At 36.5% G+C, this 27,854-nt stretch overlaps 1 protein-coding gene across 6 annotated transcripts in view; it reads left to right on the top strand.

Annotated features, from left to right (window-relative positions):
• Window positions 1-27,854, top strand: part of ASH1L (ASH1 like histone lysine methyltransferase) — a 208,062-nt gene that overhangs the window by 145,115 nt on the left and 35,093 nt on the right. For 5 of the 6 annotated variants that reach the window (XM_040230325.1, XM_040230324.1, XM_040230328.1 and 2 more), the window contains 6 exons: window positions 6,310-6,404; window positions 17,471-17,544; window positions 19,197-19,242; window positions 19,355-19,463; window positions 22,501-22,707; window positions 22,833-22,979. In XM_040230325.1, coding sequence (XP_040086259.1) covers window positions 6,310-6,404; window positions 17,471-17,544; window positions 19,197-19,242; window positions 19,355-19,463; window positions 22,501-22,707; window positions 22,833-22,979 — 678 coding nt within the window. Of the gene's footprint in view, window positions 1-6,309; window positions 6,405-17,470; window positions 19,243-19,354; window positions 19,464-22,500; window positions 22,708-22,832; window positions 22,980-27,854 lie in introns of all 6 variants that reach the window. The other variant, XM_040230330.1, reaches the window with a different exon arrangement.

Consider the following 27,854-nt stretch of genomic DNA (forward strand, 5'->3'; position numbering starts at 1 on the left):
ATGGATGTTTAATTTTACTGAATGCTTTTTCTGCATCTTATCAATGATCATGTGGTTTTTGTCTTTTAGAGATGATGTGATATATCCCATTGATTATGTTGTACCATCCTTGTGACTTGGGAATGAATCCAGGTTGATCTTGTTGTATAATCTTTTTTATGTGTTATTGGATTAAATCTCATTACTTTGATGTAATGGCCTTTAAGACCAGTTTTATTTACATATGTTGATTAATATACAATGCACAAACCTCTTGTAGTATGATTACAGCAGCTTGAGCAACATGCTTTACTTTTGTGTCAAAAGTGTTTTATTGTCCTTATAAACTCGCCTACCAAGGTGAGGAATCAAAAGCCTTCCAACTCTCCTCTATCAAATTTCACATGAAGGACCTATAACTGTTGAGAAAACCTCTTACTCTAAAACCCTCATATTTCTCAATGTTCCTGACCTGCCAAGAGAGAGATTAATTAACTCCCTTTACATTATAGGTTTCCTCTTTAGTTCCTCTTCGCTTTCTGCCATTAGGACGGTATCATCTGCATTTCTGAGGTTATTGATATTTCTCCCAGCAGTCTTGATTCCAGGTTGTGATTTCTCCAGCCCAGCATTTCGCATGATGTACTCTGGGTATAAGTTAAACAAGCAGGGTGACAGTATAGTTTTGACATACTCCTTTGGCTATTTGGAACCAGTCTGTTGTTCCATGTCCAGTCCTAACTGTTGCTTCTTGACCTGCATACAGGTTTCTCAGGAGGTAGGTAAGGTAGCCTGGTAGTCCCACCTCTTGAAGAATTTTCCATGGATTGTTGTGATCTACACAGTCAAACGCTATTGTATAGTCAATGAAGCAGAAGTAGATGTTTTTCTGGAATTCTCTTACTTTTTCTGTGACCCAGCAGATGTTGGATATTTGATCTCTGATTCTTCTGCTTTCTACATCTGGAGGTAAAAGCTTCTACATTGGAAAGTTCGTGATTCACGTTCTGTTGAAAACTTGTTTGAAGGATTTTAAGCATTACCTTGCTAGCATGTGAAATGAATGTAATTATATGATAGTTTGAACATCCTTTGGCATTGCCCTTCTTTGAGATTGTAATGAAAACTGACCTTTTCCAGTTCTGTGCCCATTACTGAGTTTTCCAAATTTACTGGCATATTGAGTGCAGCACTGTAACAGTATCATCTTTTAGGATTTGAAATAACTCAGCTAGAATGCCATCACTTCCAGTAACTTTGTTCATAGTAATTCTTAAGGCCCACTTGACTTTACACTCCAGGATATCTGGCTGTAGGTGAGTGACCACACTGTTACGGTTATCTGGGTTAAGACCTTTTTTGCGCAGTTCTTCTGTATATTCTTGCAATCTCTTCGTAATATCTTTTGCTTTTGTAAAGCAGTTATCTTCCAATAAAAATAGGAAGAAAGGGAAAAAGAATAAAGCTTCCATAAAATCCTAATAGTATAGAGTTCAGAGAGCTTCCAGGTTGCTGAGCAATTGAAAGTACAAGGACAGTGATACACCCAGAGAGGTTAGGGCTGTCGCAAATTAATCCGACCTGAGAGAAGAGGTAATGGGGACCTCCAGTTTGTAGGACATAACTTGTGGGTAACCTGGGAACTTACTGTTTTCAGCTGACATCTGAAATTGAGTGAAGGCAGTCTTTTGGGACTGAGCCCTTAACCTGTGGGATTTGACAGTGTCTCCAAGTGGATAGTGTTAGAATTAAGTTAATTTGAGGACACCGAACTGGTGTAAAGAGAATTTGTTGGTGTGGTGAAAAACTTCCACACATATGATGACCAGAGGCGTCAGCAGTCATGTTCTGTGTAAAAGGACGCACACAGGAAAGAAATAGCAGGGAAGCACTGGGTTTTTCTCACATAAAAGGAAAATAGGTTCTTTTTCTGAAGAGGAGCATAAAAAGCACTTGACATTATATATACAGGCATGTCACAGAGATACTGTGAATATTGCAGTAAAGGGAGTCACACGGAGGCTTTGTTTTCCCAGCGCAGATAAAAGTCATGTTTACACTATGATGTAGTCTGTTAAGTGTGTAGTAGCATTATGTCTTTTTTAAATGTACATACCTGAATTAAAACTATTGTCAAAAAAACCCAACCATCATCTGAGTCTTCAACAGGTTGTAATCTTTTAGCTGTCAGAGTCTTGCCTTTATGTTGATAGCTGCTGACTGATCAGGGTGTTGGCTGCTGAAGTTTGGAGCAGTTGAGGCAATTTCTGAAGAAAAAGCAGCAATGGAGTTTGCTACATCTTTGTTCCTTTTACGAATGATTTCTCTGCAGCATGCAGTACTCTTTTTTTTTTTTTTTATGCAATGACATTTTACCCACAGAACTTCTTTCGAAATAGGAGTCAATCGTCTCAAATCCTGCTGCTGCCTTAGTAACTAAGTTTATGTAATATTCTAATATCAGCAAAATCTTCACAGCATATTCACCAGGAGTAGATTCCATCTCAGTTCAGTTCAGTTCAGTCGCTCAGTCATGTCCGACTCTTTGCGACCCCATGAATCGCAGCACGCCAGGCCTCCCTGTCCACGACCAACTCCCAGAGTTCACTCAGAGTCGCGTCCATCGAGTCAGTGATGCCATCCAGCCATCTCATCCTCTGTCATCCCCTTCTCCTCCTGCCCCCAGTCCCTCCCAGCATCAGAGTCTTTTCCAGTGAGTCAACTCTTCACATGAGGTGGCCAAAGTACTGGAGTTTCAGCTTTAGCATCATTCCTTCCAAAGAAATCCCAGGGCCTATCTCCTTCAGAATGGACTGGTTGGATCTCCTTGCAGTCCAAGGGACTCTCAAGAGTCTTCTCCAACACCACAGTTCAAAAGCACCAATCCACACAGTCAAAGGCTTTGGCATAGTCAATAAAGCAGAAATAGACATTTTTCTGGAACTGTCTTGCTTTTTCGATAATCCAGTGGATGTTGGCAATTTGATCGCTAATGCCTCTGCCTTTTGTGAAACCAGCTTGAATATCTGCAATTACATGGTTCACGTACTGTTGAAGCCTAACTTGGAGAGTTTTGAGCATTACTTTAAACTGATAGTGGCACACAAATGAGTACCACAGAAAATGCCAGGAATGTTCAGAATCTCTAAGACAAATGGACAGAAACGACTAAATTCTCTCTGTTAGTATCATGGAGCAGAGTATTTAAAACAGAGCGCTTTCTGTGTTGTAACCAACAGACAAATAAATGATTATGTCTAATTTAGAACCAAAATCAGACTTAACAAAGAACTAGGAAAACAGTTTCTCACATGATTATCTTATCCATGATGATGTCATTCATCTTAGATATCAGCATTGCAGAAACAGGGAATCTATTTTGATTCTTTGAGGGAGACTGTAATTGATGGGATGTATTCAGGGTTTTGCTTGGGATCTTCCTAGTGGCTCAGATGGTAAAGAATCTGCCTGCAGTACAGGAGACCCAGGTTCTGTCGCTGGGTTGGGAAGATTCCTGGAGAAGGGAGTGGCTACCCACTCCAGTGTTCTGGCCTGGACAGGAGCCTAGCTGGCTACGGTCCATGGGGGTCACAAAGAGTCTTACATAGCTGATCCACTAACAGTATCACTTTTTTTTTTCCATTCAAGGTTTCATTTATTTGAAGGAGTAAAACATTGAAGGTGACCCTGAGGGTGTGTGTGTGTGTGGGTGTGGTTTTGTTTGTTAACTTCAGGGTGCCAAGTATACTCTTTCACAACTACTGCCCCTTGTATGCTTGCTTACCCTTTTGGCACCAGGGTAAAATACTAGTTTTGCTTCCGTTCCTGTGTTAGCTAAATGAAAGCTTTTATGTTATCTGTTTAATTAGTTTGGTTAAATCTTAAATCTAATAAAGTGTAAACCAAATTTTCTTTCATACAGAGTGCTTGGTTCTAGACACAGTTGTTTCCTGATCTTTTTGACTTTCACAGTAAAGAAATACAGATTTTGGTTGGTTAAAATATTCATATTTCTGGTCACAAATCACTTTCTGGGTCATTTTTTAAAATGAGAAAAGTGATCTTTAGATGTAAGTAGAACAGTCTAGTATCTTTCCTTTCCTTCTTTGTAACTGTTCCCCAAACTTTTTACCACTGCCACTAAACTTCATATGACCTAGTTTCTAACTTCACCTGGACTGCTTCAGTCTCCTTTTATTTCTTCTAATTTTCCAACCTCATTTAAACTTTCATCTTATTCTAGCTATATCCTCTGCCTGATTTTCCTCTATTTTCCAGATCCTCTCCTGAGTGTGAGTAACATTTACATTGTAGCTTATTGTTACTTCCTCAGAAAAGCCTTCCCAAATAACTTGCTATTCATCACATTTTAATTATTGGCCTAGCATTTATTATTGTCTGGGTTTTTTTTTTTTTTTTTCTAGTTTTATTAGTTTTTCTTGTTTCCTTTTTGTATGCCTACCCAGGTAAACTGTCTTATTCCCCACTGTTTCTCAGCACCTGGAACAAGGCCTGGACTTAATGAGTGTTCAGTAATTGTTAAATAAATAAATGATGGATTCACTAGAAAGAACCAGTCTTCTAATAAGAACTTTGGGTTCTTCAAATAACAATTTTTGGCCCTCAGTTTTCTCATCTGCAAAATGTGTATATTCACATACCTAATTGTTACAAGATACAATAGACTAGACTTGTTTGGAGAAAGGTAGTATGTCATAATTCATGAAAGAAATATATTCACCTTGCCTTATTTACTAGAACTTTAAGCCGAAATAAAATCAGAATCGACTGAATGAGGCCCTCTTCTTTATCTCATTTTCTTTTTTCTCCCTTCTTTTCTTCCTTTCCTTTTTATATATCTGCTTGAGATTTTTATCTCACAACAATCATTAGGAACACGGACCCAATAAGATGAGTGCAAGAAGTGAAAGATGATGAAACATGATAGAATAAAATAATAAGAATAGGAATTGAATAGGAATTTAGTAAGAAACTGAGCTTTTCATCTTGAATCTCTTTACCAGTTAGGCAATAAATCAGCTTTGTAGAGCATCCATTTTCAAATCTATCAAACATTTCTTGCCTATTTCACAGGATTGACATAAATGATAATATCTGAAAGTACTTTATAAACCATTAAGCAAATATACAGCAGTCATTATGATCATATCTGAAATTTAGGTTCCTTCTGCAGAACTGTTGGAGAATGCTAATGAGGTTCTTTCTTATGTCTAATTACTATAAGGCAATTCCAAAAATTTAGATTTTAAAAATATATGAAAGTAAGTCACTGTTAAAACAAATACTCCTTCCCCCTCCCCGGTTTTATTTACCAACCAGGTATGTATATAAATTATCTATTTTTGATATGTAGAACAAATCAGAATAGTTTCTTGCATATAAACCATTTGTTACTGCTTATTTTCTTTGTCCCCAATTAGAGTCACATGAAATGACTAGTTTGGGTTTGAAATTATAGAAAAAGAAAATACATTTGTTTTATAGATGGACTTTTAAAAATTATCACTCTGAATTGTGAATTTGGAATTTTTGCTGGTTTATGAAATTCAATAGGCAAACTCCAGGAGATGGTGAGAGACAGGGAGAACTGGCATGCTGCAGTTCATGGGGTCTCAAAGTCAGACGTGACTTAGTGACTGAACAGTGACAACATCAACATTTTGTTAACTAAGTATTTTTGCATAAATTACTGTGAAGCCAAGTGCATTCTTTATTATATTTATAAAGGTGATTTTTAACTCAAAATAGCATTACATTCTTTTTTTTTTTCCTCTTGTTTAAATTTTATTGTTTATCTTTGGTTGTGCTGGGTTTTCATTGCTGTGAGGGCTTTTCTCTGGTTGCAACAAGTAGGGACTACTCGTGTTCCAGTGCACAGGCTTCTCATTGCAGTGGCTTCTCTTTCACGGAGCAGAGTGTGGGACATGCGGGCCTCAGTAGTTTTCGTGTGTGGGCCCTGTAGTTTAGGTCCCTAGGCTTTAGAGTGCAGGCTCAACAGTTGTAGCATATGGGCTTAGTTGCTTCACAGCATGTGGGATCTTCCTGGATCAGGGATCAAACCATGTCTCCTACATTGGCCGGTGAATTTTTTACCACTGAGCCACCAGGGAAGCCCAGTATTGCACTTTCTTAAAGTATGGTTGACCTACAACCCTCTGTTAGTTGCAGCTGTGCAACATAGTGATTCAATGTTTCTACAAATGATTACCACTAAAACAAATGCTTGATAGAGTGATTTTTTTTTTTCCTGTATTTTACAAGAGGAAATTCTCTTGCCTTTGACTGTTTTCCATTCTTTTCTAATCACAGCCCAAAGAGCCGACTGATCCAATTAAAGAAAGAGAAGCTGGAATACACTCCAGGAGAACATGAATATGGATTATTCCCAGCCCCCATTCATGTTGGTGAGTACTCAGTATACACAATATATTGCTGAAAAGAAATGGTATTTCTTGAGTTTACGTGAAATGTAATTAATGTCTTTGTGTTCTCATTATTTCTATATCTCCAGGAGGTCACGTCTTTACCATTTAATTTGTAGTCACTCTGAAGAATTTTGAAAACTCTTTTGCTTTCTAGGGGTCAAAGTAACATAAATCTTATTCACAGAAGTGTCAATAAACAACATTCCACGTGTAACATTTGATCCTCTAAGTGAGTCCTCTAGGAAAACCCAGCTTACTTCAGTTTCTAATGTTTTCTGTGTTCAAAGGGAGATGATTTGTGGATATGTAATAATCAAAGGGGAAAGACCCACTGCTTTTTTGATCATTTATATTCTTGAAAATTGATCAAGGTTTTATCTTTCTGTTTATTTTTGGAGCAAATGTCAAGTCTTTGTTTAGCAATCCAATAATAATACCTTCTAGAATCTTATCAGATAAGTAAAGTATACCTGGAAGACATCCTGGATTTCTTTCATTCTTTTAACTCCTCACCCATTCCATCTCCAAGTTCTGTTATTTTCATCCTTGAATATATCCTGCTTCTCTTCAAATCCCATTGCTGTTATTCAGGTCCATGCCACTATTAATCTTTTGCTTGGGCCATTGCAGTAGCCTTCTAACAGATCTGTCTACTTTCATTCTTACTCTTTTCCAATCCACTCTCTACACAGTAAAAAGAAAAGTCATTTTATAATTTAAATCATATTTAAAACTTTCCAGTGGCTCACCATTAAACCATAAAGTCCTTATCCCAACACTTGGGAATGATCTGGTTCCTGACTACCTCATTATTCTGCCTCTGCTGTTTCCCAGATTTCCTTTATTCACTGTATTATGCCATGCTGGTCTTCTTTCAGATTCTAGACCATTCCAAGCTCTTTATAGCCAAAAGATCATTTTGCTTATTATTACCTTTACCCAAAAAGATCTTCCCACAGTGGATTTCTTCTTATCCTATGAGTACAGGCTAAATGTCAATACCAGCTTAAATATTATTTTCTTTAAAATTATTTTCCTGATTGTCCTATTGAATAGGATTCTTTGCTCTGTATCAGTTTTGTATCATAGCACCCTGTTTATTTTTCTATCATCTTTAATTGCTGTATTTATTTACTCATTTACTAATCTGTCTCCTTCACTGGATTATAAGCTTCAGGAGCACAGGATCATTTGTCTTTCTTTTTCTCCTTTGATTTTCCAGTGTTTGGTGCCTAATAGAAGGTTAATAAATATTGGATATACAAAAGAAAGAAAAGAAGGAGAAATCAGAATAAGTTATGAATGTAAGAAGAGAATTTTTTTTTTCAAGAACCACTTACTTGTATAGTAAGATGTTGATCCTGTGCTTTTAGTATCCTCGTCACCGGTGACTCTCTTGACTGTGGTGCTCTTCTCTGTGTTATGATTATTTAGTTCCTTTTTTCTCCCCATAAGGCCCAGCACCAGCAATATATTTAAAGCAGCAAGGATAGACAAGTTATGCAATAAAGATTAGTTTGCTTCAGTTATTCGGTATTGGGTGGCTAGAGAATAGTTTAACATAGCGTTACAAGCATACCTTTCCACCTTTCGGGCGCCTGGATCAGGAAAATCCTCTGGAGTAGAAAATGGCTACCCACTCCAGCATTCTTGCCTGGAAAATTCCATAGACAGAGGCGTCCGTGGGATCACAAAGAATCGGACACGACTGAGTGACTGAGCACAGCACACACAGCATTACAAGATTTAATTCTCAGCTAGATAACTGTACTATTGGTTACTTAAGAAAGGTAAGAGAAAGTTCCATATTCTTTGGGCTTACTACCAAAGTTCTTTTGAAAGAGCCTTTTATTTTTAGTAGTGAAATCATGACAGTAGAATAAGATTCTCAACAGATCTAGCTATTTCGTAGACTCTGCTAGTGATAAACAGGCTTTGAAAAATAAGAGGTAATTTTAAAAGTTCCATGTAAAAGGAAACATGGCCATTTTGGTCTCACTGGTTTTCCTCTGGATGGGAAGTTGGCTAACTGATAACTCACATTTTGGGAAGAAGTTCTAACTTTTCAGGGGGGGTGATAGAGTCAGTTAACTCCAAGGGAGATGAGATGAATGATGGATAGGCCAATATTTATGTCAGATATCTGGCATGATATCTCGCTAAGTCTAATCTGTACTCAGTGGTCTATAAATTAAGTAAATAATGGAAAAACCTAACTAAGTAGTGAGCTTTTTTCCTGTGAAACACGATTTAACATCAGGCTGTTACAGGACTGAATTTTTTTTTTTGCGGACAGTGTTAATTTGTTGTTCAGATAATTTATGATTGGGGTACAGAGTAAGGCCTGTCAGCTGTTTGGAACAGGCCACTTCCAGCATCATGTAAACAAAGAGCATGGCTTTTAGTCAGCCAGGCCTACATTCAGTTCTGCCTTTGCCATTAGTTATGTGACTAGAATAGTTAAACAAGTAAAACAATAATGTATCCTGTCATCAGTGGAAAATAATATTTAAAAAAAATTTTTAATGAAATCATGTTTCCTTATCTCCTCAGAGAAATGAATTTCAAAGAAATTTTACTTTTTATGATAAGTACTCATTTATCAAAATATATATTTTACCTTTACATATTTAATCAATTCATTTTTTATAACAGTTCTACAATGAGTTCAATGAGGCAAGCATGATCTTTTCAGCACATGGTTTCTATGATAGCCGGATATACCCATATGAAAGGATAAAATAGCTCAAAATGGATCATCAACCTAAATACAAGAGCTAAAATTATAAAACAGGGGTAAATTTTTGTGACCTTGCATTAGGTAATAATTTGCTTAAATGTCTCACACCAAAATCATGTACAATAAAAGGGAAAAAAAAGACAAATTAGACTGCATTAATATTTAAAATTTTGTATTTCAAATAACACCACCAAGAAACTAAAACAACCCACAAAAAGGGAGAAACATTTTCAAATAAGAGGCTTGTATCCAAAACCCCATATATATAAAGAACTGTTACAACTCAATAATGAAAAGACAATACAATTTTTAAGTGAATAAATTATTTGAATTGATATTTCCCCCCCAAAAAAGATAGAAATGGTCAATAAGCATATGAAAAGATGTTCAACATCATTAATCATTAGGAAAATGGAATTGAAAATCATAATAAGATATCACTTCTCACTCACTGAAATGGCTTTAATTAAAAGATTTATGAGAATGTGAAGAAACTGAAACCCTCACACATTGCTGTGAGAACATGAAATGGTATAACCTCTTTGGAAAACATTTTAATAATTAATCAAGTTAATGACAGATTTAATATAAGACCTAGCAATTCTGTTGCTTAGGTAAGTACCCAAAAAATTGAAGATATATGTCCAGAGATCTCCCTGGCAGTCCAGTGGTTGGGACTCTGTGCTTCTACTACAGGGAACTCAGGTTCCATCCCTGGTCTGCAAACTGGGGTCCTGCATGCCAGATACATAAGCAATATGTGATGTAGCCACATAATGTAATACTGTTGGGCAATAACAAAAAATTTAGTTCTGAGACATGTGCCATATAAAATCCCATGTCTAGGTTTGAATTTAAAATCATGGCATTCCAAGAACCAGGGAGACTGCAAACTGAATTTTAAAAGGCATCAATGTATGCCAATACCAAGATAATAGAATAATCTGACAAAGATTTTAGAGTAGTTATAATTTGTAGAAAACACTTCAACAAACAATTATAAGCATACTTAAAACATTAAAAGATAGAGCCTTGACAAAGAAATGAAAGATAGGAAAAACAAGTAGAAATTGTAGAATAAAAATATGCAGTAGCTGAAATACAATGCTCAGGGATAGATTCAGCAACAAAATGAAAGATACACAGGGGACAGTCAGTGAACTAGATGATGTAATATTACCCAGTATGAACAAAAGAAAAAATAGACATTAGGAGAGATAGGCTGTGGGACCATAACAAAAGAGCTTATATTTATATTCTTGGTGTCCTGGGAGGAGATAAGAAAGAAGATAGAGTTGAAAAAGTGCTTGAGTAAATAAAGGGCTTGAAAGCTCCCCAAATTTGGCAAAAGACATAAACCTTCTGATTCAAGAAGATGAGCAAACCCCAAACAGAATATATGCAAAAGAAATCCAGGTTAAGACAAAGTTTATCAAACTTCAGCATGCTAAAGACAAAACAGTTTTAAAATAATGAGAGAAATGACTCTGTATACATAGGTGTAAATCAGATCAAATGACAGTAGATTTCTCATCTGAATTCATGTAAATGGCACATTTTTCAAGTACCAAAAGAAAAACTGTCAAACCAAAATCCTATACCCACTGAAAATATCCCTCCAAGAATTGAGAGAAGCAAAGGCTTCTTAGGTGAAGGTTAATTAAGAGAGTTTGTTGCCAGCAAACTTACCCTATGAATAAAGGAGGTTCTCTAAACGGAAAGAAAGAAACAACCTTGGCCCATCAGTAAGGCAGAAAGAATCCAGTCAGCAAAAATATGGGCATTTACAATAGGCTTTCTTTCCTTCTTCTTTTGAATTGAAAGACTTTCCTGACAATCCATTGGTTAAAAATCCATGCTTCCACTGCAGGGGACACAGGTCCCATCCCTGTCAGGGAACTAAGAGCCTACCTCCCAAGTAGTGCAAAAAAAAAAAAAAAAATAGAACTACCATGTAATCCAGCAATTTCATGTCTGGGAATATATCCAAAGAAAATGAAAACAGTAACTCAGAAAGATGCATGCACACACATGTTCATAGCAACGTTATTTACAGCAGCCAAGATATGAAAACAGCCTAAGTGTCCATCAAAGCAGGAATGGATAAAAGAGTTGTTGTATGTATATCATACTATAATACACGCATGTGCACACATAAATACAGTGGAATATTATTCAGCCATAAAAATGAGGAAATCTTGCAGTTTGCAACAACATGGTGGACCTTGAGGGCATTGTGCTAAGTGAAATAAGTCAGACAGATACTGTATGATCTCACATATATGTGGAATCTAAAAGTATTTGTGTGTGTGTGTGATAGAAAAGGGGATCGCATTATGTGTGGTTACCAGAGTTGAAGGGTCGTGGGAAGAGGAGCAGGAGTAAGTGGTCAGAAGGTACAAACTCCTAGCTACAAGATGAGTAAGAACTAGGGATATAATCAACAACATGATAACTATAGTTAACACTGCTGTATATATGAAATTAAGAGAGTAAATGCTGAGTTCTCATTGCAAGGAAAAAATGTTTTCCTTTTTTTTTATTCTTTCTCTGGTTATTGTCTTTGTAAGAGATGATGATGCTAACTAAACGTATAGCTGTAGTCATTTCACAACATAACGTATCTCAAACCATTATGCTATACACCTTAAACTTTTACAGTGATATATCTCAATTATATCTCAAGTGAAACTGGAGGAATATTAATTAATGAACCAAGCCAAAAAAAAAAAGAGATTGTGTTTAGGAAGAAGAGAATTCAGGAAACTGAGGAAAGGTTATAATATTGCTTAGTAGATATTCCTTCAGTTCAGTTCAGTTGCTCAGTCGTGTCCAACTCATTGCGACCCCATGAATCACAGCACACCAGGCCTCCCTGTCCATCACCATCTCCCGGAGTTCACTCAAACTCACGTCCATCGAGTTGGTGATGCCATCCAGCCATCTCATCCTCTGTCGTCCCCTTTTCCTCCTGCCCCCAATCCCTCCCTTAAAAGCAAACAATTAGTGGAGGACCTCAAAACTTAGGCCATGGAATATATCTTTTCATTTCATTCAAAAATTTAAGACCTGCTCTTTGACGAGGCAGTTTTCTAGATGCTTGTGATACATCAACAAACAAAATAGTAAAGATCCTTGCCTCTGTGGAGCTGACATTCTTCCAAAGGGGAGATAGAAATCACAATATTGCTGTCTTTCTGAATCTCACCTGTTTTTCCTCAGGCTGATAAAACCAAAAACTTGAATCCTTAATCATATTTTGCTTAGTGAAATTTAAACAGTTTCATCCTGTATCTTTTATCATTGTTTATAACCCCTTTGATGGCACACATTTCACTCAAACACTACCACTGCAACTTTTCTTTGGATGGTATTGGGACCATTTTCATAGAATAACAAAGGAAAAATGAATAATTCTAATCTATTTATAGAGCGGTATTATAACCCGATACTCAGATTATATATAAATGACCTGAACTTTTTCTGAAGGTCAGTCACCTGATTTAGGGGACAAAAAAGGCCAAGTTTTTGTCAGACTTTAAGGTATCTTGAAAAGAGGTAGAGCCGTTATTACCTCTCTCCTTTTTATTTAATAGCTCCCTCTCCTTTGGTTTCCTCATTTGCTTAGCTACTTGATTAACAATAGAATGCTTTTGTGAAATATTCTTCCTCCTATTGTTCATATCCTTTTCATATTAGAATTGGTTTTATAAACGAAATCATCATGGACCTTTCCCTTTTAGATTTCAAGGTCAACACAATCTCCTGTCGTCTCTTACTTGAAATGACTTTTTTGGCCCACAAAATGAGTTTTATTTCAAAGGGAAAAAGTAAAGGATTTCTTTGCTTCTTTCCTAATAGTCAGTGGCAGGATTTGAGATCTCAAGGTTCCAGTATACAATAAGAAAAATCCACAAAAGATATGATTTCATCTAATTTTCAGGTGAAAGTGATTTTTTTTTTCCATTTTAAAAACAAGGATTAGCTAAAACAGTGTTTTTTCCAAATGAGGAACTCCTGAATACCTTCTTCTAAGGTATCATCTCCAGCAGAATTTGACAAGGATCTTTTTAGGTGAGTCTCACATATTAAAAATGAATTACTTGGCTCTGGTTTCAGACATATTAGAGGAAAGGAAAGACTGTCTCATCATTTTTTTCCTAACTCTTAGTATATGGATTAGAGAATAGTGAAGGTGAAAGTCACTCAGTCGTGTCTGACTCCTTGCAACCCCATGGACTATACAGTCCATGGAATTCTGTAGGCCGGAATACTGGAGTGGATAGCCTTTCCCTTCTCCAAGGGATCTTTCCAACCCAGGGATCAAAGAGAAATACAAATAATACCAAGAAAGGCGACATATAACATCTGTGGAGCTGTTTCTAGGAAACCTCAAAATGTTGGATAGTGGGGAAAATTGTGTTTTTAAAGTTAGTTGAAGTATGGGACTTCCCTGGCTGTTAAGACCCTATGCTTCCACTGTAGAGGGCATGGGTTTGATCCCTCATTGGGGAACTAAGACCCCCGCGTGCTATGTGGCCAAAACAAAAAGCTGACGTGAATAATGGATGCCTTTCTTTCTAGAAAGAGAAAAGTATTATTTTTAAATGTTCAGAACTTACACTCTACTCCTTCATACTTTTACAACCTCTTCTCTACAGAAAACACACTAAGAAAAGAGTTAACCCTTTACATCAAGGGATTTGTCCTGTCTTCTGAGAGCCAATTTTGACTTGCTAAAAAATTACATTTATTTGATTGTTGTTAGAAACAGTACATACTCATAAAAATTCCTAATGTAGAAAGATGTGAATTGAAAGATAAAGTTCCCCTTCCCAGAAACATACTAGTTTAGCATATACCCTTTCAAACTCTTTCATATATATATAGAGAGAGAGCTATTTTTTCCTGATACTTTGTTACCAAATTTTTCAGCATACAGAAATTTGAAGAAACTGAACACAAAATATCCCATCACCTAGGTTTTGTCATTGATATATGCCTGATTTATCATGTATTTATCCATCTGTTGTTCCATCATGTTTTTGGATGCACTGCAAAGTAAACTGCAGAGATTGATACACTTCTAGCTAAATATTTCATCATAATGTCAGAATCAAGATCTCAGTATTTGTTTATAGGGTTTTTCTTTTGATTTGAATTTACCCTCGATAAAGTCCACAAATCTTAAATGTACTTTTGCTTAATTTTTAAGTTTTTTCATACTCCTCTATAATCCAGACCTTTCTCAAGAACATTATCATCATTCCAGAAAGCTCCTTTGTGCCCTTTCCTAGACAGTCCCCACCATATTTAGCCATTTAATGGATTTTTTTTTTTTAAGTCAGCCCTTGCTCTAATATTATTCTGCAACTTGGAAAATAAGTTTAAACGTGAGTAAATATATACCTCACTTCATTTAACAGCTGTACATTCATTATTTAAATATACCAAAGTTTACTTCCTTGTTGTTCTTCTTCATTACAGACTTTGTAGTTACACATTCAGCTTTGGTTCCCTGTCAAGAGATGGACTCCAGTCTTCTACCAACTGTAACATCAGACAACAGCTTGTTATATTAACCTCCATAAGTTATTTCACTTAGATATAACTATAATCCATATTGCTCTGTCATCAGATTTATCAAATGAATAAACTCACTGCATTACATGTTAACAAATAACATTTTTATGGAAAAGCAGTTCAGTTCAGTGGCTCAGTCATGTCCGACTCTTTGCGACCCCATGAACCACAGCACACCAGGCCTCCCTGTCCATACCAACTCCTGGAGTGCACCCAAACCCATGTCCATTGAGTCAGTATTGCCATCCAACCATCTCATCTCTGTTGTCCCCTTCTCCTCCTGCCCTCAATCTTTCCCAGCATCAAGGTCTTTTCAAATGAGTCAGCTCTTCACATCAGGTGGCCAAAGTATTGGACTTTCAGTTTCAACATCAGTCCTTCCAATGAACACCAAGGACTGATCTCCTTTAGGATGGACTGGTTGGATCTCCTCGCAGTCCAAGGGGCTCTGAAGAGTCTTTTCCAACACCACAGTTCAAAAGCATCAATTCTTCGGTGCTCAGCTTTCTTTATGGTCCAACTCTCACATCCATACATGACTACTGGAAAAACCATAGCCTTGACTAGATGGACCTTTGTTGACAAAGTAAAGTCTCTGCTTTTTAATATGCTGTCTCGGTTGGTCATAACTTTCCTTCCAAGGAGTAAGCATCTTTTAATTTCATGGCTATAATCACCATTCTGCAGTGATTTTGGAGCCCAAAAAAATAAAGTCAGTCACTGTTTCCACTGTTTCCCCGTCTATTTCCATGCAGTGATTGGACCAGATGCTATGATCTTTGTTTTCTGAATGTTGAGCTTTAAGCCAACTTTTTCACTCTCCTCTTTTACTTTTATCAAGAGGCTCTTTAATTCTTCTTCACTTTCTGCCGTAAGGGTGGTGTCATCTGCATATCTGAGGTTATTGATATTTCTCCCAGCAATCTTGATTCCAGATAACTCCCCCCTATTTTTTTGAGGGCAAGTTTATTACGTTTTCGTCTTAGTCTGAATGTGGTAGTAACTTTCCCAAAAAATTTTTAATGAGAAAAGTGACTTTATTTTACATTTTTGCAAATCTCCTTGATGTCTGACTAATATAGGACAGTTGGATTTTCTAATCTGTTTTTGCATTCTGTTTGTTGTGATGTTATTATGGTTTAAATATATGAAGAAATCTGACCTCACATGGGTAAAAAGTTGTCAAAGAGAGGAAGATTTAATAATTTCACATAATTGTAGATATTCTTTGATATTATAGCAAAAATTTTAAATGTTCCTTAACATTCTAATGCTGGAGTATGAAATCAATGGATTTTTTGTATTGTTGCCTCTCTTCTAAGTTAAACAGATTTTTACCCATGTATGATTTTATCACTTCATGCATTAGACATTGGAAAATATTAATTCACTGAATCATATTGCTCTTCCATTTCCTGTATGTATCCCTAACAATTCGTATTTGTGATTTGCCACTTATTTCATGAGAAAAACTTAAGTATTAGAAAACAGAATCTCATGATAATTAGTAGACATGAGTTTTGCAAAATTTCAGCGTTAATTCAATCTAAAATTTTATCATTGGAAACATATTTTCAGTTGGAGTTCTTGAAGTAACAAGTTCACTGGATTTATTTTCATTCCTAGATTAGAATAACCATTGTCTGTCAGTTCTTTTAACATGTCGTTCTATGAAAAAAGCCAAGTAGTTCAGCCCACCATTCAAATATTTGTACAAGTGCATTTCCTTAAGATAACCATCATACCTTAGTATATAGCAGAAGTGCTTTATGCATACTTGCATTGTGTCATGCAGAATAAAGATTTTGGTTTGTGGGTCAATATTTAATATTTTTACTACTTTATCAAGAGCATTCTTAGATAATGCCATATAGTTCATTTCTACTGGTTTCATTCTAATAGAGATTTGTGCCACATGCCTTGATCCATACTAAAACTACAGCTTTACCCACTATTCCTTTTACCCCATTAGTACAAATGTCAGCATAATGAAAATGCATATAATATCTTAGTTGTGTTACCAAAATAGTTTTGACCTCTCGGATTCCATGGGGTAAGCAGAGCACACTTTGAGAACTGCTGGTCTGGGGACCATGATAAAACACATCCAGATAACAAGGAAATGTCTAAATCCTGAGAGAAGTGAGTCGAGCATCATAGTGCTTCATGAACAAAAAGATCATATAGAGTAAAGAAATTGTGGGGCAGGGTGCCTCTTTATGGTAGAAAGGGGCTTTGAAACTGGCTAGAAAAAGTAGTAGTATTTCAATAGGTAGGAAGAAAAATGTTAACAGATCATAAATTTACATGTAAATACTCTTGAATTATTTAAATTCAGAGTTTCCTATTTTGGAAAAATTCTATACTTCTTTTGTAGTTAGCCTTAAATTATGTACAATAATGGAGGAAAGATAATAGATGCTCTGGTTAGTGACTTTAATGATTGACCAATTCTTAGTATTTAGTGTGCTTCATAATGATGACTTACTTTGCAGTAAGTTTGCTATACTAGTTGTTTTATATAAGCTAAAATTAAAACATCTTTAGCATATACCCCATGGAGCACAGTGGAAAAGAATAGCAAAAATTAAAAATTGGTGATGGAAAATTCATAAAATTTAACATGAAGTGTTTATTTTTTTTACTCTGCATGTTAAAGCTTGTAGCTGTTTGACCCTTTGTGTAAATAAATATTGAAATGAATAGTATTGTTTTATTTCAGGAAAATATCTAAGGCAAAAGAGAATTGATTTTCAGCTTCCCTATGACATTCTTTGGCAGTGGAAACATAATCAGGTATGAATTTATCTTACCATATTTCATTCTTCTTTTTTTTTTCAGTTTTATTTGTTTAGTTATTTTTACCTTACAGTATCGTATTGGTTTTGCCATACGTTGACATGAATCCGCCATGGGTGTACATGTGTTCCCCATCCTGAACCCTCCTCCCACCTCCCTCCCCAGATATTTCATTCTTAAATGCTCAATGGGGGAGAGGGAGATGCAAGTCTTTTTCTCTGCCTCCTTGTTATGCTCTCATCTTAGGAAATACAGAGAAGTGTCCCTGTGAAGGTCAGAGACTAAGAAAAATGAATTTGCATCCATATTTAATATGACCTATTTGCCTTTACTCATAACTTCAAAATAGCAGTAAGTTCCTGCTTCCTTAGGAAACCTTCAGTTATTATTCTGGACTTTTATTTTGGTAGCAAAGATTCTGTTCTGTAAGAATCCTGTTTGATGCAGGTCTCAAGAGAATTTAGATGTACTGCCAGCAGCATTAAGAAATTTCAGGCTTTATTTTTGTTGGCTCCTTCCCATCAGTTTGGAATTTATTTTTCACATACAAAAGAGAGTCTTTTACCAAAGGAAACGGAAAATATTTAATACTCTTGTACTTTTAAATATATTGGGAACTAAAACTGGAAAGGTGCTGCTTTTCTCTCTTGCTTACCTAATTGAAAAGTTGCCCCCAGTAATTTTTATATTTAGCAAAAGCCCCCAGAATCCATATTGGGAACTACCATTGGGAAATAGAAATAGTCATGCAAATGAGGTAAATAGGCTTCTGAATTTTGCCAAAATTCCACCAAAGTTTAATCTTGGAAAGCCAAAAGCAGTGAACATTCCCATCTGCGTTCTCTTCTTTGATGGTCTCTCCTGAATTTTAAGAGGGTCAGTATGTTAGATATTTGTCTCAGAGTCATAACAATAAAGGAGATAGTGTTTTGACTCACTGTACCCACTGAAAAGTGATGGTGGGATTATTCTTATAGATTAATACACTCTAGCTTAAACAGCTTAAACCAAGCTCCTGTTTGTTTCTTTGTTTGTTTTTTGGTACTGTCTTCTATAGTAAAACACTCACAGACTGACTAATACATTTTTTTTCCTAATGCATTCTTTATTGCAATATGAGAACACCATTATCCTGCCTGCCATCTCCCCTTTGTTCACTAAATTAATTGCCTTAATTAAAATGTAAAACGTGTTTTCCTACAACACTCACCCTGAAAAAGCCGGGATACTTATCTTTCTTATATCATATACCTATCCTACCCATCTGAACAAGCCCTGTGCAAGTTTTCCTTTCTTTTCATAGAGGGAAATAAAATCTTAATTTATCCAAATGAATAGCTTTAATCTGCAGTGTGATAATCATTTAAATCTGTCCAATAACTTGCTGAAGAAACATCTAACAAAAAATGCATTTTCTTTAATCTACTTATGATTGCTTCTGTTGAATATAGTCCTTTTACCCTGATCTGGTAAGTCACCTTTTATTCCAGTGTAAAAAGTGATCACACCTCAAATGTATCCAACCCAGAAAGTAAGTGTTTCCATATGGGCAGAGTACATGGATAATTTCTTTATTTTTAGTGATTTATACTGTTTTCTGGCATTTGAAGTTGAATGCTATATCGGGTTTTTCTGTTTTTTTCTTCTAGCTGTACAAGAAACCAGATGTCCCACTATATAAAAAAATTCGTTCAAGTGAGTAAAATGGGAGCTGTTTTTTCTGCCTCCATACCATCAGTGTTCTCAGCCTGGCACTTAAAAATTACTCTTTATGTTCACAAACTATTCTTTGCTGTCTTCTCTCAAGATGTCTACGTTGATGTCAAACCCCTTTCTGGTTATGAGGCTACCACTTGTAACTGTAAGAAGCCAGATGATGACACCAAAAAGGGCTGTGTGGATGACTGCCTCAATAGGTACTGTACTAAACTAATTCTATAAGCACAGGCTTTAAGATCTGTAAGACACTTCATTTAGGGGAATTCCCTGGTGGTCCAGTGTTTAAAACTCTGTGTTTTCACTGTCAAGGGCCTGAGTTCAATCCCTAGTTGGGGAACTAAGATTCCACAAGCCACATGGTGTGGCCAGGAAAAAAAAGACTTCATTTAAAGGAAAAGGTTAAGTAGACTCTTTGATTTTCTCTCAAGAAATCAAAAATGATATATGAAACTTAACTGATAGACTGTCTCGGTCTGCTTGGACTGCTATAACAAACTATCATAGATTTAAATAATAGAAATATATTTCTCACAATTCTGGAGGCTGGGAAGTCCATGGTGAAATTGTCAGCAGACAGTTTCTGGTGAGGACCCACTTCCTAGCTTATAGACAGCTGCCTTCTCCCTGAATACTCACATGGCCTCTCCTCAGTGCATGCTCATGGTAGAAAGATACTTCTCTCTCTTCCTCTTCTTAGAAGGCCACTAATCCAATTATGAGGGCTTCTCTGGTGGCCTGGTGGTAAAGAATCCACCTGTCAATTCAGGAGCTACAGGAGAGGCGAATTTGATCCCTTGGTCAGGTGAAGTGAATTTGCTCAGTCGTGTCCGACTCTTTGCAACCCCGTGGACTGTAGCCCACCAGGCTCCTCCGTCCATGGGATTCTCCAGGCAAGAATACTGGAGTGGGTTGCCATTTCCTTCTCCAGGGGATCTTCCCAACCCAGGGGTCGAACCCAGGTCTCTTTCATTGCAGGCAGACGCTTTAACCTCTGAGCCACCAGGGAAGCCCCAGTAGATCCCCTGAAAAAGGCAACGGCAATCCACTCCAGTGTTCTTGCCTGGAGAATCCCAGGGACGAAGGAGCCTGGTGGGCTGCTGTCTGTGGGGTCGCACAGAGTCGGACACGACTAAAGCAACTTCGCAGCAGCAGCCAGTATTCTTGCCTGGAAAATCCCATGAACAGAGGAGCCTGATGGGCTATGGGGTTGCAAAAGAGTCAGACAGGACTGAGAGATTAAACAACAACAATTCCATTACAAGGTTCCCACCTTCATCAGCTAATAAAACCTATTCACCTCCCAAAGCCCCTACTTCCAAATAGCATCACACTGAAGGCTAGGGCTTCAACTGAATTTTGAGGGGACATATTTAGCCCAAAACATGGGCTAAATAGAGTAATAGGAAGCAACGTCATCTAGAGTCTTATGTACTCAGGTTTAAATCCTCTTACTGCTATGAGACCTAAGGAAAGTTCTTTAACCTCTCTAATAAAAATAATACTAGTAGAAGGTCATGATACATTTGGGGGGAAACTAAGTTGATAGACATTAGGATATAGAAGATATGTTAAAACACATGATGATAGAGTCAGTGATGCTAATGAGAGATAGTAAGGCTGTTGTCAGAGATAGGAAGTGTGAGTTCTTAGTGAGATTGAGATTTCAAAATGAAAATGTCTAATTGAGATAAAGGATTCTATCTCTATTAACCTAAGCAGATAGGTAGCAAAGGAGAATTAATGAACTTTCCATCACTGTTCCTTGTTCTAGATAGCTTTCCTAGACAGATAGCTGCTTCTCTAATTTTGATCTCTAGTCAGCTGTCCTGTGGGCTGAGGGAATCAGTGTTTTCACTTTAATGTGCCAGTTGGGAAATTCTACCTTACCTACATCACTGTAATTTTTCATCTTGTCATTGTACATACATAGAATTGTACCTAGTAGTAGTAGTAGCTTGGTGATTTAGGTAGTCGATGTTTTATGCAAATTATTTTCACTCTCAAGTAGTTTATATATGTGCTTTTATGTATCATTGTAATCCATAAGCTCATCCTTTTCAGATTGATGTCACAGCTTGCCATTCTTCTGTTGTTCATTATTCAAGTTACTTTTAATATTTTGCTATTAAAAATTATACTACTATGAAACTGTGTAACATACATATATATTTATACATATATATATGTAATTCTTACTCTATACTTTCTAATAGCTCTCATAAAATACTTAGTTAATTTTTGGTATCACCACCAATATATATTTATTTCCCCTTAATTCCACCTCCTTTAGTTACTGACATCTAACTTTATTTCTCGTGCTTTAGTATTTCATTGGTTTACTTTTTGAGAGTATCATATGTCCTTAAAGCTTTTTAAATGTGCATCTCTTTAGATGCTAACATTTCTGTGCTTTTTTGTATGATATTTTATTTATTGTCTATGAAATTAATATAGTTGCCTCATTGCTTATTTCCTTTCTTTCTTTTGATAGTTCAGGAAGTTGTTGTTGTTTAATTGCTTAGTTGTGTCTGACTCTTTTGTGATCCCATGGACTGTAGGCCACCAGGCTCATCTGTCCATGGGATTTCCCAGGTAAGAATACTGGAGTAGGTTTCCCTTTCCTTCTCCAGGGGTTGGGTCCTTCCCAACCCAGAGATGAACCAGAGTTTCCTGAATTGGCAGGATTCTTTACCACTGAGCCACCATGGAATCCCTCGTATAATCTTAGTATAAAAATAAATATGTTAGTGTTTGCCCAGGATGCTGAGTGGATAATTAACTTATAATTTACAAGAAGCATCAGTGTTTGCAACTTGACTTAGATATTTTCAGTATTATTAACTTTTGAATTTAGACATGATTACCTTGTTAATAACTTTGTTAACCAATCTAACCTTATTAAAATAAAAATTAATTTTATGCATTTTTTTTTTGGCTACACTGGGTCTTAGTTGCAGCATATGGGATCTTTTAGTTGTAGCGCATAGGATCTAAGTTGCAGGATGTGGAATCTTTTTAGTTGCACCATGAGAAAACTCATTTGCAGCATGTGGGATCTAGTTCCCCGACCAGGGATCAATCCCAGGCCCCCTTCATTGGGAGCACAGAGTGTTAGTCTCTAGACCAGTAGAGAAGTCCCTTTGAATTCATTTTTTAAATTCCTATTTTAAAAAATGGGTTCATATAGATGATATGTAGTGTTAATTGACATATAATTATTACTTTTCTTTCTAGAATGATCTTTGCTGAGTGTTCCCCCAACACTTGCCCCTGTGGTGAGCAGTGCTGTAACCAGAGGATACAGCGGCATGAGTGGGTACAATGTCTAGAACGATTTCGAGCTGAAGAAAAAGGTTGGGGAATCAGAACCAAAGAACCCCTAAAAGCTGGGCAGTTCATCATTGAATACCTAGGAGAGGTTGTCAGCGAGCAGGAGTTCAGGTACAGTGGTAAATCATACTCCAGGAAAATGACAGAGGTACCAGATTAGAATGGAAAATGAAATATTTGAAGTTTACTTTCAACTTAATCATTAACTGGGTTTTAATCATTTCTCTCCTTTTTAGGAACAGGATGATTGAGCAGTATCATAATCACAGTGACCACTACTGTCTGAACTTGGATAGTGGGATGGTGATTGACAGTTACCGTATGGGAAATGAAGCCCGATTCATCAATCACAGCTGTGACCCAAATTGTGAAATGCAGAAGTGGTAAGAAAACAAGGGAAGGTGAACCCAGCAGAGCAGAAAGTATTGAGGACATCCTGAGATTGATCTTAATAATCAGCTTATACAAAGCAGCTCAGGCAATTCTGCTATGACAGATCCTCCCAGGTAGAGAGTAAGCTCGTATTATTTCTTCACACTTCAACCTAACTACTCCCAAAAGAATGTAATATTTATTTATGTGTGTGCATGTGTGTGTGTACATATATGATAATACCCCCTATTTATTGACTGCTTACTATATACATGGTTCTTATATCCATGCATTTAGCATGTTTATCACATCCTCACTGGATCTGTCACAATGATAAGTACAAATAAGTGAGATAGGTTAGAATCTAATTTAGAATTTAAAAAATGCATCTAAAAAATAATCTCACCTTTTGAAATGGGCCACACTCTGTCTGTAGAGTGTGTTGTTGTTGCTATTGTTGTTTAGTTGCTAAGTTGTGTCCAACGCCTTTGCAACCCAATGGACTGTAGCCCGCCAGGCTTCTCTGTCCATGGTATTTAAAAAATAAAATTTAAAAAAAAGAATAATTCAGAAAAGATAACATGATAGGGGAGGATTCTAAGAAAATGAGAGAGTAGGAAGCAACAAGAATCTATCTCCCTTTAGACAATTGCACTACCAGAATCTGTCTGATAAAACTGTTTGGAAGTCTGTAGTCTGTTGAAGGCTTGTAACATCCAGGAGATGTCTTAGATGGTCACTTGTGGTTCATTTCAATCAATTCGAACTCTTAACTCAGTAGTAGCTACTCATCCCTACCCCCAGGCAGGCAGCTGTGTAAGTACTCCTGAAATAGCTTGCATACAGCTTGCAGATGCTAGGGTGGATAAAAGGGGCCCCTTTCTCCAAATACTGAATATCTGTACTCTGATTGCTGATTCTGATCACAGAGGTGCATACAAAGATGCAGGCAGCCACTGTTGTACCTCCCACTGTTGCAAGTTCCTCTCCCTCCAGCTATAGTGACTTTCCCCTCTTTTGCCCACCTTCATTTTTCATTTTTCGTCTTTTAGGACAGAAATTAAAGACTTAACACATGCCAAAACAATTACATATGTTGGGGAATATAATCAGTCACATATCCAAGGGAAGGATCAGAAAAGACATAAGACACTAGGTTTATACTTGAGGCTGATCCTTGAAACAGGAAAATAATAATAACAAAAAACAGCAAATAAGAAAGGGGAAAATCTAATTCCCAAGTTACCACATTACTCGATTCAGATGTCCAATGTTCAGAAAAATCACAAGGAATATAAAGACATTAGAAAATATGGCCCATTCAGAGAAAAAATAATAGTAATTCAGTAGAATCTGTCCCTAAAATGGGCTAATGGCAGACACATAAGACAAAACTTTTAAATAATTGCTCTGATGATGCTCAAAGAACTAAAGGAAATTGTCATGAAAAAGTCTTTCATGAGAAAGTCATGAAACTGATATGAAAAAAATGGAAATATCAATAAAGAGATAGAAAACCTAAAAAGAAACCAGAAAGGAATTCTGGAACTGAAGATGTACAATAATTGAAATGAAAAATTTACTAGATGGATTCAGAGGCAGGTTTGGACAGGCAAGAGAAAGAATCAGTGAACTCAAAGATGAAAATCACTCAAAGTGAAAATCACTCAGTCATGTCTAGATCTTTGCAACCCCATGGACTGTGCAGTCCATGAAATTCTCTAGGCCAGAATACTGAAGAGGGTAGCCGTTCCCTTCTCCAGGGATCTTCCAACCCTGGGATCGAACCCAGGTCTCCCACACTGCAGGCAAATTCTTTACCCGCTGAGCCACCAGGGAAGCCCAAGAATACTGGAATAGGTAGCCTGCCCCTTCTCCAGTGGATTGTCCCAACCCAGGAATTAAACTGGGGTCTCCTGGATTGTAGGAGGATTCTTTACCAGCTGAGCTACCATTGCAGCCCATAGGACAATATAAATTATCAAGCCTGAGGAAAAAGATAAAGATTGAAGAGGAAAGAGCTCTAAGCGGCCTTTGGGATACCATCGAGCAGAACAACCATATGTATTGTGGATGTCCTGGAGGGAGAAAACAGAAGCAAGATAAAATATTTGAAGAAATAATGGTTGAAAACTTACCAAATTTCATGAATGATGTGAATATAAATACCCAGGGTACTTAACAAACTCCAAGTAAGATGAACTCAAAATGAGACACATACCAAGACATATTAAAATCAAACTTTCAAAATATAAAGAGCAAGTATTGGAATCAGCCCAAGACAAACAAATCATTACATACAGTGACATTTTGGAGGCCAGAAGATAGTGGGCTCATATATGTAGTGTGCTAAAAGAACATGTCAACCAGGATTCCTATATGTAGCAAAGCTATCCTTCGGAAGTGAGGAGGAAATAAAAACATTCCCAAATAAACAAAAGATGAGGGACTTTTTGAGTGCTAGAACTACCCTGCAGAAATACTCAATGGTCTCCTCCAAAGTGAACTTACAGGACACCAGACAGTACTTCCATGCCATATGGAGAAATAAAGATCTTAATAAAGGTAAATACACGGGCAATTATAAAAGCTAGAATTAATTTGACAGTGTTTTGTAGCTATACTTTTTTTTTCTATACAGTTTAGGAAACTAATGCACTTAGTGGAATTGTTAGTTAATTTTTTTGTGCATATAATATAAAGATGTAATTTTGTGACATCTGGAAGGAGTAGAAATGGCTGTAAAGGAGTAGTGTTTTTTTATGTTATTCAAGTTAAGCTACTATATATATAAATACTATAAATATAAATAAAATTATAGTTTTATAACTTAAGGATGTTCAGTGTAATCCTCATGATAACCACAGTGCAATACCTACAGACAAGTACAAAAAGAAATTCAGGAAGAATATAAACATTTCACTCCAAAAAATTAACTAAACACACTAGAAAGCAGGAATTCAGGCAAGGAGGGACAGAAACCTCTAGGGCATATAGAAAATAAATTGTTCAGTGATAAGTAACTCTTTATCAGTAATTAATTTAAAGGTAAATGGATTAAACTCTCAAAAAGAGAATGGGATTCAGCATCATTTATGATTTAAAAAACTCTACAAAGTGGGTAAAAGAATATCTCAACATAATAAAAGGTGAATGTGACAACCAACAGGTGAAAAATTGAAAGCTTTTCCCCTGGAATCAAGAATAAAACCAAAACAAGGATGTCCACTCCTACCACTTCTGTTCAACATAATGCTGTCAAGTTTTACCCAGATGAGGTAGCTGCTACTGCGGCTGCTAAGTCATGTCAGTTGTGTCTGACTCTGTGCGACCCCATAGATGGCAGTCTTCCAGGCTCCGCCGTCCCTGGGATTCTCCAGGCAAGAACACTGGACTGGGTTGCCATTTCCTTCTCCAGTGCATGAAAGTGAAAAGTGAAAATGAGGTCGCTCAGTCATGTCCCACTCTTCACGACCCCATAGACTGCAGCCTACCAGGCTCCTCCGTCCATGGGATTTTCCAGGCAAGAGTACTTGAATGGGATGAGGTAGGCAAGAAAAAAATTAAGTAAAAGGCATCCAATTGAAAAGGAACAAGTAAAACTGTCTATTTGCAAATGATTATTTGCAAATAGTATTACATATGGAAAAATGCTATATATATACTATATGTATAATATAGAAATATAGAAAATAACATATAGAAAAAATATTGTTTGCAAACAGAATTACATGTAGAAAACCCTAAAAACTCCCATCAGAAAACTTTTTAGAACTTTTTAGAATAAATTTAGCCAAGGAAGTAAAAGACCTGTACACTGAAAACTGTAAGCTAGTGGTGAGAGCTTACAGGAGACATAAATAAATGAAAAGATACTCTGTGCTCATGGATTTGAAGAGTTATTACTGCTTAAATGTCTGTACTACACAAAGCATCCTACAAATTCAGTACAATAAAAATAAAATTCCAATGGCACTTTTCTCAGAAGTAGAATAATCCTAAAACTTAGGTGGAACCACAAAAAAATCTCAAATAGTCAAAACAGTCTTGACAAAGAACAAAGCTGAAGGCATCATACGTCCTGATTTCAAACTATATTACAAAGCTATAGTAATCAAAACAGTATGCTACTGGCAGAAAAACAGATATATAGATGAATGGAATAGAATAGAGAGCCCAGAAATAAACCCATGCATGTATGGCCAATTGATTTATGGCAGAGGAGCCAAGAATAAACAATAGGGAAAGGGCAGTCTCTTCAATAAAGGGTGTGTGGGAAAACTGGACAGTCACATGCAAAAGAATGAAATTGGATCACTGTCTTTCAACATAAACAGAAATCAATTTAAAGACTTAAATGTAAGACCTAAAACCATGAAATTCCTAGAAAAAAACAGAGGATAAGCTCCTTGTCATCAGTTTTGACAATGATATTTTTGTTTGTTTTAACACCAGAAGTAGGGCATTAAAAGCAGAAATGAACAAGTGAGACTGGTCAAACTAAAATGTTTCTGTACAACGAAAGAAACCATAAACAAAATCAAAAAGCAGCCTACAGAATGGGAGAAAATATTAGCAAATCTAGTAAGGTGTTAATATTCAAAATATATAAGGAAAGCATACAAGTCAATAGCAAAATAGAAAATCCAATTAAATATAGTTGGAAAATCTGAATATACTTTTAAAGCAGACATACAGATGACCAACAGGTACATTGAAAGGTGCTTAATGTCATACTCTTCACTTTCTGCCATAAGGGTGGTGTCATCTGCATATCTGAGGTTATTGATATTTCTCCCGGCAATCTTGATTCCAGCTTGTGCTTCTTCCAGCCCAGCATTTCTCATGATGTACTCTGCATATAAGTTAAATAAGCAAGGTGACAA

The sequence above is a fragment of the Oryx dammah genome, unplaced genomic scaffold, assembly GCF_014754425.2.
Source record: "Oryx dammah isolate SB20612 unplaced genomic scaffold, SCBI_Odam_1.1 HiC_scaffold_28, whole genome shotgun sequence".
In the NCBI taxonomy this organism is placed as follows: Eukaryota; Metazoa; Chordata; class Mammalia; order Artiodactyla; family Bovidae; genus Oryx; species Oryx dammah.